This window comes from Ailuropoda melanoleuca, chromosome 2 (genome assembly GCF_002007445.2).
Source record: "Ailuropoda melanoleuca isolate Jingjing chromosome 2, ASM200744v2, whole genome shotgun sequence".
Classification (NCBI taxonomy): domain Eukaryota; kingdom Metazoa; phylum Chordata; class Mammalia; order Carnivora; family Ursidae; genus Ailuropoda; species Ailuropoda melanoleuca.
The window spans coordinates 80756905-80775266 of NC_048219.1; the positions used below are offsets into that span (position 1 = coordinate 80756905).

The 18362-nt window shown below is 36.0% G+C and overlaps 1 protein-coding gene across 1 annotated transcript in view; it reads right to left on the reverse strand.

Annotated features, from left to right (window-relative positions):
* Positions 1–18362, reverse strand: part of TRIM33 (tripartite motif containing 33) — a 130744-nt gene that overhangs the window by 17939 nt on the left and 94443 nt on the right. Inside the window, 7 exon segments of the mRNA XM_034641744.1 lie at positions 360–492; positions 6570–6770; positions 10358–10522; positions 11321–11595; positions 12993–13110; positions 13586–13732; positions 15827–15941. Of these exon segments, the coding sequence (XP_034497635.1) occupies positions 360–492; positions 6570–6770; positions 10358–10522; positions 11321–11595; positions 12993–13110; positions 13586–13732; positions 15827–15941 (1154 nt within the window).

Genomic DNA, 18362 nt, shown 5'->3' on the forward strand with positions numbered 1-18362 from the left:
AACAATGTGAAAGTTCGGGGCATTGACCTGCCCCCCAACTGTGCAGTGAAAAATCACATGTATCTTTGGACTCCCTAAAAACTTAACTACTAATAGCCTACTGTTGACCAGAGCCCTACCGATAATATAAACAGCAAACTAACATGTATTTTGCATGGCACATATACTATATACTGTATTCTCACAGTAAAGTAAGCCAAAGAAAATGTTAAGAAAATCATAAGGAAAAGAAAATACACTTACAGTACTGCACTCTTTGAAAAGAATCCACATATATGTGGACCTGTGCAGTTCAAACCAGTGTTGTTCAAGGGTAAGCTTTAACAAAAGAAATGAGCCAATACCTCTGACGGCTTTACCTGATGATCCTGGAGACAGGGCAGAGGGTCCTGGGGAGGGATTCATGGTGCTTGTAGGCTGTGGGGGTAGGTGACTGCCTGAGATGTATCTACTTAGTAGATTATCTAAACTACTTGAACCAGCATCTTCCAACTAAAAAGAAAGAATGAAATGATAAATTTGCTTTGATTAAAGCAGAGGAGAAGCTATTAATTTTATTAGTATAATCGCTTATGTTCACAGTTTACTAACAAACAGATTATTTTATCAAACTTGGCTTAATTGTTGCTTCCTTAGCCTCTCTTGAGGACCCACACAGTTTAAAGTTCTTATGAACAAAGCTAGGATTAATACTAGTCAGCAAATACCTGGGCGGCTCAAGACAAAGCCCAACAATTCACTAAATCCTTCATGTTCTATGAAAATAAGATAGTTCCGAAACACACTGACACTTTTGCCTTTTCTCAAAGTTGATGAAGAACCCTACTTATCAGCATTCTCATCCATTTAGTCTTCCTCTCTTCATTTCAACATTCACAGTCCTGCCAGACTCACTCACCTGAGTAGAAATTTAATCACATCAATGCCTAACTTCAAAGCTTTAAAAAAGATTTTAGACTCAAAATAAAGCCCTGGGATATAAAGCCCCTTATTACAGAGGGAGCCCACAGGAGAACTGAGCCGTTTTCTCACTCATCGGCAAGGCAGTAGGTTAAAGCCAGGGGACCTGGCGACCTAAACATCAATTTCCTCTCTTTAAAACCTGCCAACTACACTGAAGAACTCCAATGATGAAATAGAAAATATTTATGTAAGAAACAGTAAATACTACTTAATTATGAAAATTACACTAAGAAAAATTTTACACTATTCCCTAAGAACTGGTCAAACTATTCTTAAATAACTGCCAATCTTGCTTATTGGTCTAACTTGTGCCCAAACTTGCCCCTTTTAAACTTCTCTCCCACTACAGGCAGATTACCTTTTCTGCAAATCTACTTAATCAAGACAGAAGACTGAACACGTACATTTACTTCTTGCTCTCAAAATTGCACAGATTTTTCATGGTTGTAAAACAGGAAAGGGTGTCATCAAAATAGAAACTTCGAAGAAAATTATAGAAATAAAGCAAGGTAGAATTGGATTGATAGAAAAATGATCAAAATAAAGCAGGTCACAACATATCACAGGCAAGGGAGGACTCTCCTAAAAAGTAAATAGGCCTTTCTCATTAAAGCCCTTAAAAAACCTCATGTCAGAAACATAAAGGGCTGAAGGTGACAGCAGGCAGTGGGCTTGGGGGGGGGGAGGCTCAATTAAGGGGTATCAGGAGTTGTGCCTGCCCAGTGATCACAGCTGTTGTAAGCTGTAACTATAGGAGAATTTCTAGATGCAACTAGTCAAGTGGAGGATTTCTGAAGGGGGCGGGGGGGCTCCTAATATGGACCACAGATGGAAGCCGGACAACGTCGCACCTGAACACAGAGAAAGAGGGGATGATTCAAAACAGACATGAAAGTCCCAGGTTACCTATAACTTTTACCCCCACTCCTTCTATACTTAACCAGCAATTTGTATCTCTGGCCAGATAGACAGGCCTAAGGCTAGAAGAGTGAACAGATTAGGAAGAGGCAAACTGAAAGTACATAAAAGGGCCTCCATGACATCACTACAGTCCCCAATAGGGAAATGCTGGTTGAAGCATTCACCCCCACGTTTCACTAGACATGGATGAAGAGTCAACATAAATAAAGTTAAAAGTCTAACTGGAAAAACATTAATTCATTTATTCATTAAATCAATGTTCTTTGAGCATGTGTTATATAAACAATTTCTATGAATTAAAAGGAAAAAGACAATCCACAGAAGAAATACAAATCATCAATGAACCTAAGAAAAGGCAAGCAAGCACAAAAATAAATGTAAATGAAATCAGTAATATCTTTTTACCTATCAGATTGGTAAAGATGGGGAGGAAAGACTAATTCGTTTAGTTAGTACTAAGAGCACAGTACAGAAATGGGTATCTCATAACATTTAAGCTTACATATCAATATCAGAAATACATACAGTTTTCCCAAAACTTCATAATATCCCATACAGTATCCAGATAGTTACTAAGTATGCCAAATGTGAAAAATTCTTTATAAAGAATAAATCATTAGAATATACATCTATTGGGGCGCCTGGGTAGCTCAGTCGGTTAAGCGTCCAACTCTTGATTTTGGCTTGGGTCATGATCTTGAAGTCCTGGAATTGAGCCCTGTGTCAGGCTCTGAGCTTAGTGTGCGGTCTGCTTAAGATTCTCTCTCTTCCTCTCCCTCTGCTCCCCCCCACTCACACACGTTCTCTCTCAAAATCTTTAATAAAAATAAAAAAAGAATATTACATCTATTAATTACAATCTAATCTGAACGGAATCTAATATTCATTTATGTATTCGAAAGTATTCAGGTTCATCATGTATCACCTCAAGGTCTAAATTACGAACATGCATTATCACTATGATGGAGATGGACAGTAGAGCAAAATAAAATATAATTTAGGTTGAGAGAATTCTATTTAGATCAACTTCTAATCCATACTGGATGGCTGTCATGACTACTACTAAGATACATCAACAAATACCCAAAACTGCTTTTGATTTACTTCTGATTTGCATTACACAGTTAATGCTACCTTGTCTACTTCCGGTGTAGCCTCCCCCAGGTTTCTTCTTACCAAACCATGGAAACTACAGGATAGGAGAGAAAGTAAGTGATTCTTAAAGAGAAGATAGGTTTGTTTCCTTCCCTTCCTGTTCTTGGTTCATTTGGTTAACTATTTCTTACTATACTTGTGCTTTCATGGTAACCACCTCTACTTTTAAAAGTAGATGACAGTAACAAGTGTTGGTAAAAATGTACAGAAATTTAAGTCCTCACACACTGTTGGTAGGAAAGTAAAATGGTGCATCCACTGTGGAAAACAGTTTGGCAGTTCCTCAAAAACTTACACGATATATATGACAATTCCACTCCTAGAAATTTACCACGGAGAACCAATTACCTGTGTTCATACAAAAACTTGTGAAAATATGTTCACAGCATTATTCCTACCAGTCAAAAAGTGGAAACCCAAATGTCCATCAACTGATGAGCCCATGAACAAACATGGTAAACCCATCCAATGGAATACTCAGCCATAAAAAGGAATTAAGTACTGATGCAGGCTATAACATGGATGAACCTAGGGAAACACTGCAAGTGAAAGAAGCCAGGCATAAAAGGCCATATATTATATAATTCCACTCATGTAAAATGCCTAGAAGAGGCAGAACCATACAAACAGAAAGTAAATTACTGGTTTCCAGGGACTGGGAAAGAGGGAAATGTGACTGCTAATGGACAGAGGTTCTTTGGGGTAATAAAAATGTTCTAGAAATAGTGGTAATGGTTCTCAATCTTGTGCATATACTAAAAACCACTGAATTGTACATTTTTAAAAACTGGACTTTCCGGTAGTGAATTATATCTCAATTTTTTAAAGTAGGTGATTAAAAAGGAAAGTCTAATATGATGCCCAGCTTTTCAAAGATGTATGGCATCTATATTTCCTCCATCTGGTCTCTGTTAGAAAGCACTAAACCAAGGTCAAAGCAGCCCTAGCAAATTATGTTAAATAAGACATTAGCAAACTTCTTTTCCTTTTGAAAGTTTTTTAAGACCTGGAACCAAGTTTTACTTATCTTCTTTCGTATTCTCAATCCCCAAGGACTTTAGCATATACTAAGTGTTTAGCAAAACTTGAATGATTCTTTTAACACTATACATACCTCTCTCTTGTTGCCCAAGCCTCTCAATAGTATACCTTTCCAGGCTACAATCCTGAACTATCTCCCTACTATCTCTATGGATAGTGGGGGGGAAACCAGACTTGTAATCAGGAGTCTGAGCTTTGAATTCCAACTTTTCCATGTACTGGGTGACTAGTCGCTAACCTCTCTTACTCTCATCCATAAAATAGGGGTATCACATTATCACAACATGGTTTTACATATTAAACTGATATATACTGCCTGTGAAAATGCTTTGAAAACTATAAGCTTATAACTTCGGAAATTTTACTTTATAGGGGCGCCTGGGTGGCTCAGTCAGTTAAGCATCTGACTCTTGATTTCAGCTCAGGTCATGATATCTCAGGGTTGTGGGATCGAGCCCTACTTCAGGCTCCATGCTCAGCAGGGAGTCTGCTCGAGATTCTTTCCCTCTGCCCCTCCCCCTGCTCATGCATGTGCACTCTCTCTCTCAAATAAATCTTCAAAAAAGAAATTTTATTTTTTATAGATGTATTCCCAAATTTCCCATTCTGTATTGCCCAGTCCTCTCAACACCAATACAACTACCATTCACCCCGCCAAGAAAGATCTCTCCTAATATCAGGGAAGTAATAAGATTAAGAGCATTCACAATGAGTTAGTGATTTTGAAACAATTTTGAAGTTAAAGAAACATCCTTTAAAACTAACTCATAAAATCCACTAACTACATTAATATTTTTATGTAGAATAAAATGCAATCAAGGGCCCCAGTGTCTTAGTAATTTCACTGCTCCTTGCTCCCATCATGACCCTTGACTCTGAGTAACTCATACAATGTATGAGAGGATGACTCAGTATTAACTTCAAAGGTTATATTTAAATTTATAAATAAAATGCTTTTTGTCAAGTCACTGACTTGGCTTGATGTGGACAAGCAGTCTGCTGTGCCCACTCTTGGTGCCTCAGTGCTTCCACCCACCCTGCCCACAAGCAGATCTACCAACTTGAACAAGTATTTCGACAAGCACAAGGAGTGCTTGCATGTCATGTTACCCAGAGAACCTTCCAAACAAGTACCCAAAACCCATCTGATGTCTGAAGAGGAGTGGAGGAGACCTGGTGTCCAACAGAGTCTAGGCTGGGTTCATTACAGAATTCATAAGCCAGAATCACAGACTGTTCTCTTAAACAACCTGTTCCAAAAATCAACAAAAATGAAGTACATCTGGGGATCGTTAAACATTTTTCAAATTTAATGTACATGTGTATGTAAAGTAGTATTCAGTGAATACCTAAAAAATGCACAAATCATTCACCTGTAACTGCATGAGTTGTGTTCTTCACAGCAACAGAGCTCAGTTAAATGCAACTGTAATTAAGTTACAATAAGGTGGTTTAAGATTTTTTTAAAAAATGTAACCTCTATACCCAATGTGGAGCCTGAACTCACAACCCCAAGATCAAGAGTTGCATGTTCCAATGATGAAGTCAGCCAGGTGTTTAAGATAAAATTTCTTCTAGTCAGTTTTTCTCTTAATGTAAGTGTCTGTTTGACTTTGTCTATTACTTTTGTTTTAAGTAAAGTTTGTATGCTGCATCAAAAATTTATTTATTTGAGAGAGAGCGAGCGAGCGTGCATGCAAGGGCGAGGGGCACAGGGAAAGGGAGAGAGAGAATTCCAAGCAGGCTTCACGCTCAGCACAGAGCCTGACGCAGGGCTCGATCTCAGGACCGTGAGCTCACGACCTGAGCCAAAATTAAAAGTCGATGCTTAACTGACTAAACCACCCTGGAGCACCCCCCAAATATTTTTTAATAAAGTGCTTTTAATTCAAATGGATTCATGAAGTTTCAGAAGGCACTGCAAGATATTTTTCTTCAGGAAAATGCTACAGGTGAAAGGGACAGAAGCCTCAGCGTCCCTTCACCTTTTCTATCTTCTACTCTTCACCATCACTTTCTCTCTCAGTATGCACCACCTCCACCAAGGGTTTGGTATCTAGACCTTTCACCTTCTTCCTTTCTTAGTGCAACCTGTTTGCACAAGGGATACACCATCCCTTTTGGACCTAACAGAAGACTGGCAAAGATGTGACCACATTTTGGTCCTGGGTCTCCTCTCTGGATCCAAACTCATAGCAGGAGTGCTTTATCTAACAGAAGGCTTGTCTGTTGGCAAGTGGCAGAAAGATTAGCAAAGTTGAAACAACTTTAAAATACTGAGGCATGCTAGTTTCAGCACACAAAACTTTAAAAAAATCAAATATTATGCTCTATTCTTTGGAAATTTCAAAACATGTTGCTCCTGCAAAAAGGGGAGGGGAGGGGAGGGGAAGAGGGGAGAGGGGAGAGGGGAGAGGAGAGGAGAGATAGACACTTAACTCCCCAATTAACATGAGGTTTTCAATCTCTCAGTCAACTTAAATACAAACCTGTATGGGTGGAATATCTGGCAATGATGGAAGGTTTTCAGGATTGGTAACTGAGGGAATTAGTTCTATTGCTGTAACAGATGGGCTGGTGGGACCTCGATTTGCATTTGCCATCGTAGCTGTAGTAGGGCTGGTTGGATTGATTGTGGTGTTGTGCACTGACACAACAGGAAAGGGTCCAGCATGCCCTGGGTTTGAGTGCTGTTAGGAAAAAATATGTTATCATTACTTGATCTGCCAAGATATCCTAATATGAACTATACCTTCACAATAATTTTTAGTTTAGGAAAGATACATAAGAGTTTGACACCCGTGACTAAGAAACTTCTAAGAAGCAGGCATTATCTTAAGAATAGCCAAGACACAGAAGCAACCTGTGTCCATGCACAGATAAATGGACAAGGAAGGCGTGGTATGTATGTGGGTGCCCGTCCACATACAAAATGTATATGTGTGTCTGTATACAGAATAGAATATCATTCAGCCATAAAAAATGGCAATCATTTGCCACAGCATGGATGGATCCTGAAGGCATCATGCTAAGTGATGGACAGAAGACGACAAATACCGTATGATCTCATTTATATGTGGAATCTTAAAACAAAAACAAATACATAGAATAATGGTTCAGATTTGTGGTTTCCAGAGGTGGAGGATGGGAGAAGGGGGAACTGAAGGTGGTCAAAAGGGAAAAGGTACAAACTTCCAGTTATAAGATAAAAAGTACTACGGATGTAACATATGTACAATACAACAACAGTTTTAACACCACTGTATGATATATAGGAAAGCTGTTAAGAAAGTATATCCTAAAGAAGATGTGGTGTACACACACACACACACACACACACAGAATATCACTCAGCCATCAAAAAGAATGAAATCTTGCCATTTGCAATGACATAGATGGAGCCAGAGTGTATTATCCTAAGCGAAATAAGTCAAAGAAAGACAAACACCATATGATTTCACTCATACGCGGAATTTAAGAAACAAAACAGATGAACATATGGGAGGGGGGGAAAAGAAAAGAAAAAAGAGAGAGGGAAATAAACCAAAAGAGACTCTTAAAGATAGAGAACAAACAGGGTGGATGGAGGGAGGTGGGGGATGGCTAGATGGGCGATGGGTATCAAGGAGGGCAGCTGTTGTGATAAGCACTGGGTATTGTATGTAAGTGATGCATCACTGAATTCTACTCCTGAAACCAATATTGTGCTATATGTTAACTAACTAGAATTTAAATAAAAAATTTGAAAAGAAAAAAAAGTAAATCCTAAGAGTTCTTATTACAAGGAGAAAAAAATGGTTTCCTTTCTTTTCTTTTTATTGTATCTATTTAACATGGCGGATGTTAGCAGAACCTATTATGACAATCATTTCACAATATATGTAAATCAAACCATTATGCTATAAGCCTTAAGTTTATACAGTGATATACATCAATTATTAATCAATAAAACTGGAAAAAAAGAGTAAGCTTTCTCTAACTTATAAAAAAATCATAATTCAAACTTAAGCTTTTCATTTTCTTATTCATTTTTGTGTAGTATTTAGGAAAAGGCAGACCTGCCAGTAATTTTCAACTTGTCAACCTGGTGATATGATGTTATTTCAGAATAAAGATGTATATAAATAGATGATCTAGAAGCCCCCAAATTTTCAAACATAAGACTAGGAAAGCCATTGCTCTATTTATATTCCTCTTTGACTCTTCTGTCTTCTTAAAAATAAAAAAATTGTGTAGTTGTGCATTTGTAACTGATCAGGTAGAAAAATACAATGAATGTACAAACAGAAATAAGACACCAATTCCTGATTGTAATACTCTGTGACTTTAGGCAAATCACATCTCAGTAATTTAGAAATGTGTCGAATACCTCACATGTCCCATTGTGAGGGACCATTAAGAGGATCATCTTTAAGGTAATATAGATAAAAATCCTGGGGGGGGGGAATTATACATATAGCAATAAGTCATTAGAAATTTAAACATTTAAAATTCTAACATTCAGTGATTTCTGTAGGAGCCCTGAAGCCTGATTCTGCAGCTTCTGCACTCTTCCAAAGGGTATACCTGCCTCCTGGTAATACTTGAGGGCTTTCCACATACTAACCGGTACATGGGTATGTTAACGCCTTTAAGGAAATTAATGTCCATTTCTTCAACCTGCATATTTATTTTTTTCTAAGAAAACCTGATTCCCCTGGGAATGTGCTAGAGTCTGCAGGTTCACTGCTTCTACTGCTTCCACAATTGCCCGTCTCCCACCAACCTCAAAACAGCACACCTCTGACCCAATCCTAATCTTATCTAGCACACTGCCCCAGGGCAGAAAATACTCTGGGAAAGACAAGCAAAGGCAAGAGTGTCAAGTTGATGAAAATGCACCCATCTCAAAAACCTGGTAACAGATCTCTAAGTGGGTTCTGATACCTGATGATCAACAAAAAGACCTGAAGAAACTATCGAATGATAAAAAAAAAATTATGAAACAGTATTGACAGCTCATTTTGAGTTTCAGTTTATAACCTACAAAAGTTCAAACTGAGGGAAATGAAAAAATTCTTTTAATTCCCAGATACATGTTTTTGGGAACCAGTTTCCTGAGGATCATTAGAAAACAAAACCAGAAAAAAAACAGTAATAAAAATTAATGTTGAATTCTAACTTACTCTAATAAGTAACAGACATACATACAAATATATATAAATGCATAGGAAGGGGAAAAAGGCTCCATCTATCTCATAAAGAAATGTATATCTAAAAGAATTTTACTTATTATGTTACCTAATATTATTAAACCATGTAAATATACTTATGTAAATATACTTATTGTATAGGAATTACTGTAATGAAAATTTGGTCCAGAAAAAAATCTTTTCAGGTTTAATAATAGTCTTATTGTCGCTGGAAATTTAAAAATTTTTTAAATGAGAGATAATTTTTCCTGCAGAAAACTGCAACTAGCTGATCTATGTCTATCAAATTAAGTATATTAAGATAAAATTCTATAGAGAAAGTAGAAGAGGACTTCAAGTCCAAGGAGAAAACACAATAAAATTTTGACTTTCAAAAAAAGCTTGCTGTAGTATTTGGGATTCTAGTGGATTTGTTTACAAGAATGATATAAGGATTTTATTTTTTATTTTATTTATAAAATGAACTATATTCTTTTATAACTAGAAATCACATGTGAAAGTAGCCTGATTTTATAATCTTAACTCCTATTCAAGTATAACCTGCTGTTCAGGCAAAAATCAGAAAACATTTCTAAATACATTAATTTTTAAGAGTAAGCACATCTATATCCTTAAAAGAAAAATAAGCAAAGAGAAGAAATAAATAAATAAATAAATAAATTACATATAGCGTGGCTCTATTGTTTTCAAAGTCCTTTTTATAGATTAGGTTCCAAACACCACATTAAAAGAGTAGAGGAACAATTTTAGGAAACTAAGGTTCTAATCCTGACTTTACCATTACCTCTTGTGATTGTGGATAAGTAACAAGCTCCTTTGTTTTTTACTTCTGTAAAATGAATTGGTTGGACTGTATCAGAGGTTCTTAACCCACAGCATATAATGATAATGGGTTGAAGGCCATTAAAGAGGCTCTTAAATTGAATTCATGTGTATGTGTATTTTTCTGGGACAAGAAGATACACAGCATTAATTAAATCCTCAAAGGTAACAATGGCCACAACCCCCACCCCAACTGATTAAGAAGAATGATGTCTTTTAGTTTTAAAATTGTATGATTCTTACAAATGTAACTCTAGGCATACTTGTCTTTGGAGGTGTGGCTGCATCATGGAATACTGAGGGCCGCTGTGCCTGGGTATCCCTGGTATTCGGGCAGCATTCTGAGCCAATCGCATCTGATGGGCTTGGAAAGCTCCACAGTTCATGTTGCCTCTTTGCATTGTTTGCACACTGATCAATCTCGGAGGCTACAAAAGGCAGAAATTGAATTTATGTAATATTTTTTATAAATTTACCTTTCAATTATAAAATGTTATGGTACAAATCATTCAGTCAGGACAGAAGGGCATAAAGTAAAAAATGTAAGTCACATTCTCCCCATCTCTAGCCCCAATCCCTTCCTCTCAGTATATATGTGTGTATTTAAAGCCTATTAACATTAACTTATCCAGTCCTGGATTAATGGTTCTGATTTGGATGGGGGAGAGGAGATCAGGAGAGATACAGGGATGGAAATGATTTGAACAAATGCCTAAAGAACTTATCAGACTGGGGCACCTGGGTGGCTCAGTTGGTTAAGTGTCCGACTCTTGGTTTCGGCTCAGGTTGTGATCTCAGGGTCGTGGGATCAAGCCCTGTGTGCGACTCCACACTCAGTGTGGAGTCTGCTCTAGATTCCCTCTAGCCCCACCCTCTTCTTAAATAATTAATTAATTAAGAACTTCTCAGATCCTAGGCAAAAACTATCTGGCCCTCTGGCCCAAAACCACATGTGAAAACAAATAATATCTGGTATGGAGGGATAAAATCCTGTGCTCCTCCACAGTATTAGTTAAGTTAATTTTGTTTCCCATGCTAAGTATTTATTTAACACCCTTCTTCACATCTCCCCCAAATCACTGCCAAACCCAGAGCAAATGTTTAAACTCTTTGAGCTTTGTCCCTGCTAGTAACGTTGAAATGTGTAATTCATCCATACGGGACAGAGTATAATCTTGAGGCCTTCATAATTTTTGTCAATAATGTCATGATGTAATAATACTCACCTGTTGCTGTAACATCTGTGGGGCTGCTTGTCTAGGGTGCTGCTGTGTTGTTGTTGTTGTTGTTGACACAGGTGCAGGTGGTTGCTGCATTCTCATCTGTTGCAACTGCTGATGTTTCTGTGCATATACTTGTTGTTGCATGTGCTGGAGTCGAAGCTGTGCTAAGTTAATCTGTCCAGGGGTTTTACTAATGTGGTTTGTCCCTGGAGGAACTTGCCCAACTACAACATTAGGAGTATAACCAGGAGCTGGTTTACTCTCTATTACTAGATTACCTGAAGGATTTAAAAAATGAGAATAATTTGCATATAAATGATTAAATCATCTACTTTGTGGATTAGTCACTATCTTTTCCTCCTTCCTTTGACAACTATTAGCATTCAAAGCTTCTGACAGTACAGCAGAGATCGGAGCAAGGTTTAAAGATAATGAAGATCAGAAACATAGTCCAAAGCCAAATAACTGACTTTTGATTCTTCAGAATAATATATTACCTGCCCTTGTTCTTTATTTACACAAATACAGAGAAAATTAAAGATCTGAAAGAGACATTATCAGAGGAGTCCCATCTAGTCAGTCAAAATCAATTCTCCCGGACAGATTCAAGGATACCTAAGATTGCTAATGCTGATGCCACCTGCCTTTGAATCGCCAAAGTCTGCAGGGCAGAGTATGACACTGCTCCCAAACTGTCTGTGGAAACATGGAATGTTTCAACCACTTACGTCCCTAAAAATGACAATTTTCCTTGCCTCTCACAGAGCCCACTGTTTTCTAGGAATAGAAAGCAAATTTTAGGAAGGTTTGATACAGGGCAGAGTTGGCAAAACTTTCTTAATGGGTCAGGTATTTTAGGCTTTGCAGGCCACGTAAGATCTATCATATGTTCTTTTATCTTCATTTGTTTTTACAACCCTTTAAAATGTAAAAAACAAACTTAGCTACCATGCCACACAAAAACAGTTTGCTAATGCCTGATCTAAGGCTATATCCAAATTTTAATATACACAAAGATTACTTTTTTACAGAAATCCAAACACCTCTGCTTTTACAACTTCCAATGGTGAGGACCTGACTATTTTGAAAGTGAGTTTACTCAATCTGTAGACAGTTCTAATTGTCGGGAGGTTTTTGGTCTTCGTTGTAAACTGAGCTGTTTGTCTGTCTCCCTGTAACTTTCACCTATGGTCCGCAGGTCCACACTGTGGAGTGACAAGAGTGAAGTCCGTTTCTCTTCTGTGTGGAAAAGAGCTACTCTCATCTTTCAAACATTCCTCAGTACATGACTTTCAAACACATCGGCATCCTGGAGGTCCTTCTCTAGTGGACAATTTGGTACAATTAATATACAAACTACTAAGCATCTAATAAATTCTTCCAGAGAATGAAGCCCCATTTGCTAAGTTTTCGACATGAAACAGTCATTATCAATTTTAAAAGATGTGGGGGAAAAGTTAGCAATGATACACATTTTTTAAATCTACATATAGGCGATTCTCAACATTCTTAAAGAGGTCATGAACATAGCTCAAGTGAGTTTCCAATGAGGAACATATTTTCCAAGAAGTTTACATGTTAGAGTGAAGTTTTAAGTATCTAAAATTTGCTTTATATGTTTTCTCCTCCTAATTCAGTGTTCCCAGTTACATACATAAAACGAATTATTTCTCACCTAAATTGACTACATTCTTTGCCCAGAAGGTGGGATCACAATGGAAACGAATTGCTCCATTAGCAGCAGGCACAGGATCACACCGTGCTTTCAAAATATGGCGCAATTGAAAAGTAATCTTAAAGGGAAAAAATTCACATTAGTCTTAAAAATTTTAAGTATCACTTGAGAAAACATACATGATAGACATAAAAAACTCATGTAGCCCCACAATGTCAATCTCAGATAAGATAGTATCTGTTTAAAAGGCTATCTATATTAGCAATCAAATGCACATGCTTGAACTTCTGACATTTCTGGTGATAAACTGCATTATGATACTAGGTATCTTCCGGACAGTAAATACTGTATGATTCCATTCATATGCAATTCTAGAAAATAAAAGAAATCAGACTAATGGTTGCCTAGGGTCAGGAGTAGAGGGGAACAAGGAAACTTTTGTGGGTGACGGAAATTTTCTGTATCTTAACGTGGTGGCGGTTACATTTGCAAAAATGCAAAATCTATACTTTACACAAATGCAGTTCACTGAACATAAGTACCTTAATAAAGTCAACTTAAAGACCATAAATATACTAAACTATGTGTCTCACCAGACGCTTGCTGTACAGTAGTGCTGTGCTGCTGCCACTCGCAATTGCCCAGTTTGTAAAGTTCATAACATGCTTCACCTGCCGGGAAAGGCCTGTGATGTCGTTCTGCTGCTGCAGTAACTTCATCTGTCTTTCTTTTGTAACATTCTGAAACAGAACAAGAATTCAATGAAGACTTCTATATGAAAAATTCAACTCACAATTTTTATTGCAAATGAACAAAATACCTACATTACTTTTTAAAATTAGGATAAGCTGACAATCACCTCATTATTTAATGAGCCTCTGATCAAAAGAAAAGTCATAAACAAAAGTAGAACTAAAACTTAAGTTCTCTAAGCTAACAAGGGACATTCCAGATATATAAAAATTAATGTTAGTTGATGTCTCTCTTTTCCTTCAGGAGATGAAAATGTCTTTAACAAAAACAGTGTCTATTAGGCTGATTCAATACACAGACTCTATGGCATAATGAGCTGACCTTCAGAAACACGATATACTCAACTCTATACTTTTCAGACCAAAGAAAATTTTGTGTTGCCAGTGCCACCTACTGGTGTAGCATGGGGTAAAGTTAAAATCTCTTCCTTTAAATACTTAAGACAAAATGAGAAACATAAATTCCGAAGTTCTAAGAGCAGAGTTAGGGAAACTTCTGAAATGACTAAAGTTCATAAAGAACAAGAAAGTCAGTAAGAGTTGAAGGACCAATTTTGGGGGAAATGCTGCAAAGGAAAATTAAACTATCTGGGAACTAGAACTCCTAGAAGCAAGAGGTGATGTCCTACACTCTTTGACATTTGGCATGCCAAACAATCTATCTTAACCATTTTTGTACTTAACAATTTTCTTAATGCCTCAACTTGATTCATCGAACTTTTTTTTTTTTCCCTAAGAAAACAAGTTGCTCATTTCGTAATGTAAAACGGGATAGAAGTATTCAACTGATAGAAGCTTGGTTCACAACTTCCCTGGAAATCATCCCTTTTACAAAGCTTAGGAAAACCTCTATTTTACAAAGTTTAAGAACATATCACACTAGAAAACATCTATTGTTTAAATTCAGCATATTAGAAGTATGTGGCAGATTTATCATTCAGTATTTTTGTATATTTTAGTATTAAGAGGCATCTTTTCACTCAGAAATTCTTGGAACAGCTTAAGAACATGATTTTAGGCCTATAGTTAAAATGTGTTTGCAGTAACTTAAAAGATTATCAAAAATAGCTGCTGCTCGGTGCTCTCCATTCACACAGTCCTTTTGAAAACAAAAATAGTAGAGTTAAATGCATCAGCTGGATATACAACAGGAAAGAGACCTCCAACTTGAACAGTATATGTGAGAGTACTTTTAATCTCACAATTGTGTCTCAAAAAAAAGATATATTTCAAAAGACAAAGTTCAGAAATGACACTGCTAACATATTTCTTTCATTTGTATGTAACTATGTGTCCAACATTTCTACAATGTTATATGAAGGAATGGAACAGGAAAAAAACTACTGTGGAAATTTGAGGTTAATAGTAATGGAAGTTAAAAAATCAAATACATAGTTTAAATTGCTACCATTTAATGGTGCAGAAAACACAACCCTGTATCATCTAGGCCTACTAAAGAGCACCAAATTTTGAAAACCAATGAACTGTGGACAGTAGAGGCAACTCTGTTTAACACTTAGTTTGGATTTCACAAATTGACTGGATTTGTATCTAGAAATTTAAATCTACATATTAATCTCAATATTGCAACACAAAAACAATACAATAAAATTATCAGTAAGTTTAAAGTTTACAAATTTCAAAATGAGCAGCATTTTTAGCAAAACTATATGGAATATTTTTAAAATAAAGTGAAACACACAAAGGACTCAAGTAGACTCCTATATACATTCACATGTAAAAGTTAAATTGAGGCCCTATCTTGGGGGGTGGGGGTGGGGAGGATGTAGCAGGTTGGCTTTGTCTTTGTTTACATAACATTTTAGTAATAATTTTTTCATTCCTAAGAGTACAACACTATCTCCTAATTTATACAGCTAAAAATCAGTATTATTAAACTGGGTTGCAAATTAACTAACTCCATAAAGCTCTATTTTCCAATAGAAAATGAAATAAAAAAATGTTTTTAACTTTCTTTACTTCCATGCCCCCCAACCAATCTAAAAGAGCTTTCAATAAACATTAAAAACAGCTAAAGAGCAACAGAAGCAGTTTTTGTTTTATTTTGGCTTTGAACCGTACCTCTAGCTGCTGTAAGAGAGATTTTCCTTTCTTATTAATTTCATTGATAAGGGTGAAAATGGCCACTTTAATTTCCTGTTCTACTCGTTTGTTAGTCTCATTTACTTCTTTTATCCTGAATAAGAGAAATGCATCATTAGGTTATCAACTTATCCTATGTCTCTGAATCATCAACTGTTACAGAAATTCATCCAACGGGGCACTTAAAGCGAGTAATTAAAATTAAACCTTTGTCAAAATGTACAACTTATGTTTCGGTAGACCTGAGCACTCAGTCTGGTCCAAACAAGTTATTTATACAAAGAACGGAATATTTAGTAATTTTAAATTAAGTTCATAAAGGCCAGTTTATTAATCTAGATGGCAATCTCCTTTAGTTCCGATGACATGAATGTGATATATAAACATCTGACATCAACAATTGCTGTCTAGTGTCAAAAATCTGGCAAGTTGGATCTACTTAACACTTTTCAAGAACAATGTGCAAAAGAACAATGTTGCGAACAGTAATTATCTGTTGAAATAATAGGAATTAAGCTTAGAAGCATTTGTTTTCTCTTACAACTTAACCACTTCAAATGTGGGTTCTGATACATGCCCTCCCCCTTCCATAGGTTCTTCTCAAAATAGTTTTCCTACTATACAGAATTAAGAATATAAAACAACTTCAATCCATTTGTAAAAGAGTTGTCAGATGTTTTAGAATAGGTATAATAAGCTCCCATTTTGGTAATTAAAGTTTTGGTTGCAGACATGAAATAGCTGATACCTATTTCATGGAGGGGGGGGTCCCCACGAATATAAATATATAAAATGTTAAACAATCAAAGAAAGTAGCCTTCAACTTTTATACGTTCTACTTCTTTACAAAGTATCACCCGTACTTTCAACCTCTAAAATGTCTTTTATTTGCCCAATTCAAATCTGAGTAACTTTAATATAGTCTGAGTAATTATAATGCAATTTTCCCTCCTTTGTCTACACATCAGTGCTTGTTTGGGCACTTACTAGAAAATTTTATCCAATTCTGTCCTTATCTTATTAAAGTGGGTGGAAGATGTCTTTTTAAAAATAAGAGTGCTGATTACTATGGATAATATAGGATTCCAACTTAAAATGATTCAGCCAAAGACTAAAATCATTAAGCATGCTAACAGCAGAGAACAGTTAGCCATAGTCAGATTCTCATTAGATTTAAGCATGTCTACTATGTGTTCAATTGTGAAGAAAGAAATCAATGTCATTAAAAAATGGAGATAGGTCATTAAAGAATGTGTCCAAAAGGGTATTATTGGAGATTTCCATACTTAAAAAAAAAATCTTTCTGGAGATGGAATCATTAGTCTTCCCAACCCTCTGCAATTTTATAACACATAAACTTTTTGTTCTACTTCTCTACACAGATTCAGAAACACATACGAAATATGTACAAAAACATCTGTACAAAAATATGGGACTGCCATATGAATCAACTCACTATTCTTTCTCTGAAAAGCACATTCATCTGTTATTTATGAGAAGACAGCTACCACCCTCTCCAATATCACCCACGACACAGCAGTATCACTAAAACATCCTGACATTTTCATAACAATTAACCATCCATGAATAGTGTATGTAATATATTAGTGTAGGTATATACAGCTGACCCTTGAGCAAAGTGAGGGTTAATAGCACAGCACCTACCCCCATGCAGTAAAAAAAAAATCACATATACCTTTTGACTCCCCAAAAGCTTAGCTAATAGCTACTGTTGACCAAAAGCCTTACAGCTAACATAACAGCTGATTAACATGTTTTTTATGTTATATGTATTACATACTATATTCTTACAATCAAATTAGCTAGAGAAAAGAAAATGTTATATTTATTGAAAAAAAATCTGCATATAAGCGGACCTCCACAGTTCAAATCCATGTTATTCAAGGGTCAACTGCATTGTAACATCTACAACCTCAGAGTAGCCTTTATTTTTCTTTGGTATCACTTCTTGAGATGAAAGTTCTACCACCTTAGAGTCTATAATGTACTATTCATTCATTCATTATCTATTTCATACTTTTGAGTATCTACTGTAATTTTTAATCATTTTAATCATCATAACTTAACTTCAACATTCTAGAAGTACCTAAAAGTCTCAATATTTGTGAAACTGAAAAATAAATACACTGTAAAATAAATACTTATTAACACTATTCATACCTTCAGGAATATACAGATTTTAATTATGTCAGCTCCAAGTGTTCATCTTTCTACAGTGAGTCCTCACCTTGTTACTGTACTCATTTATGGAACTTATTCCAACTTGCCTTATCAATAAATAAATTCAGTTCATTTAGAAATGAACCTGAATAAAATTTTTAAATAGTGATGGTATTATTGATAAAAATAATAGCAACAGTTAAATCTGAGGGTTTACTATGTGCCACAAACTGTGCTATACATTCATCTTATAATACTACTACTAAGAGAAGTAGAATTTTTAAATCTTGTTTTACAGATGGGAAGGTAAATTTACCCACCATTCTTCATAGCC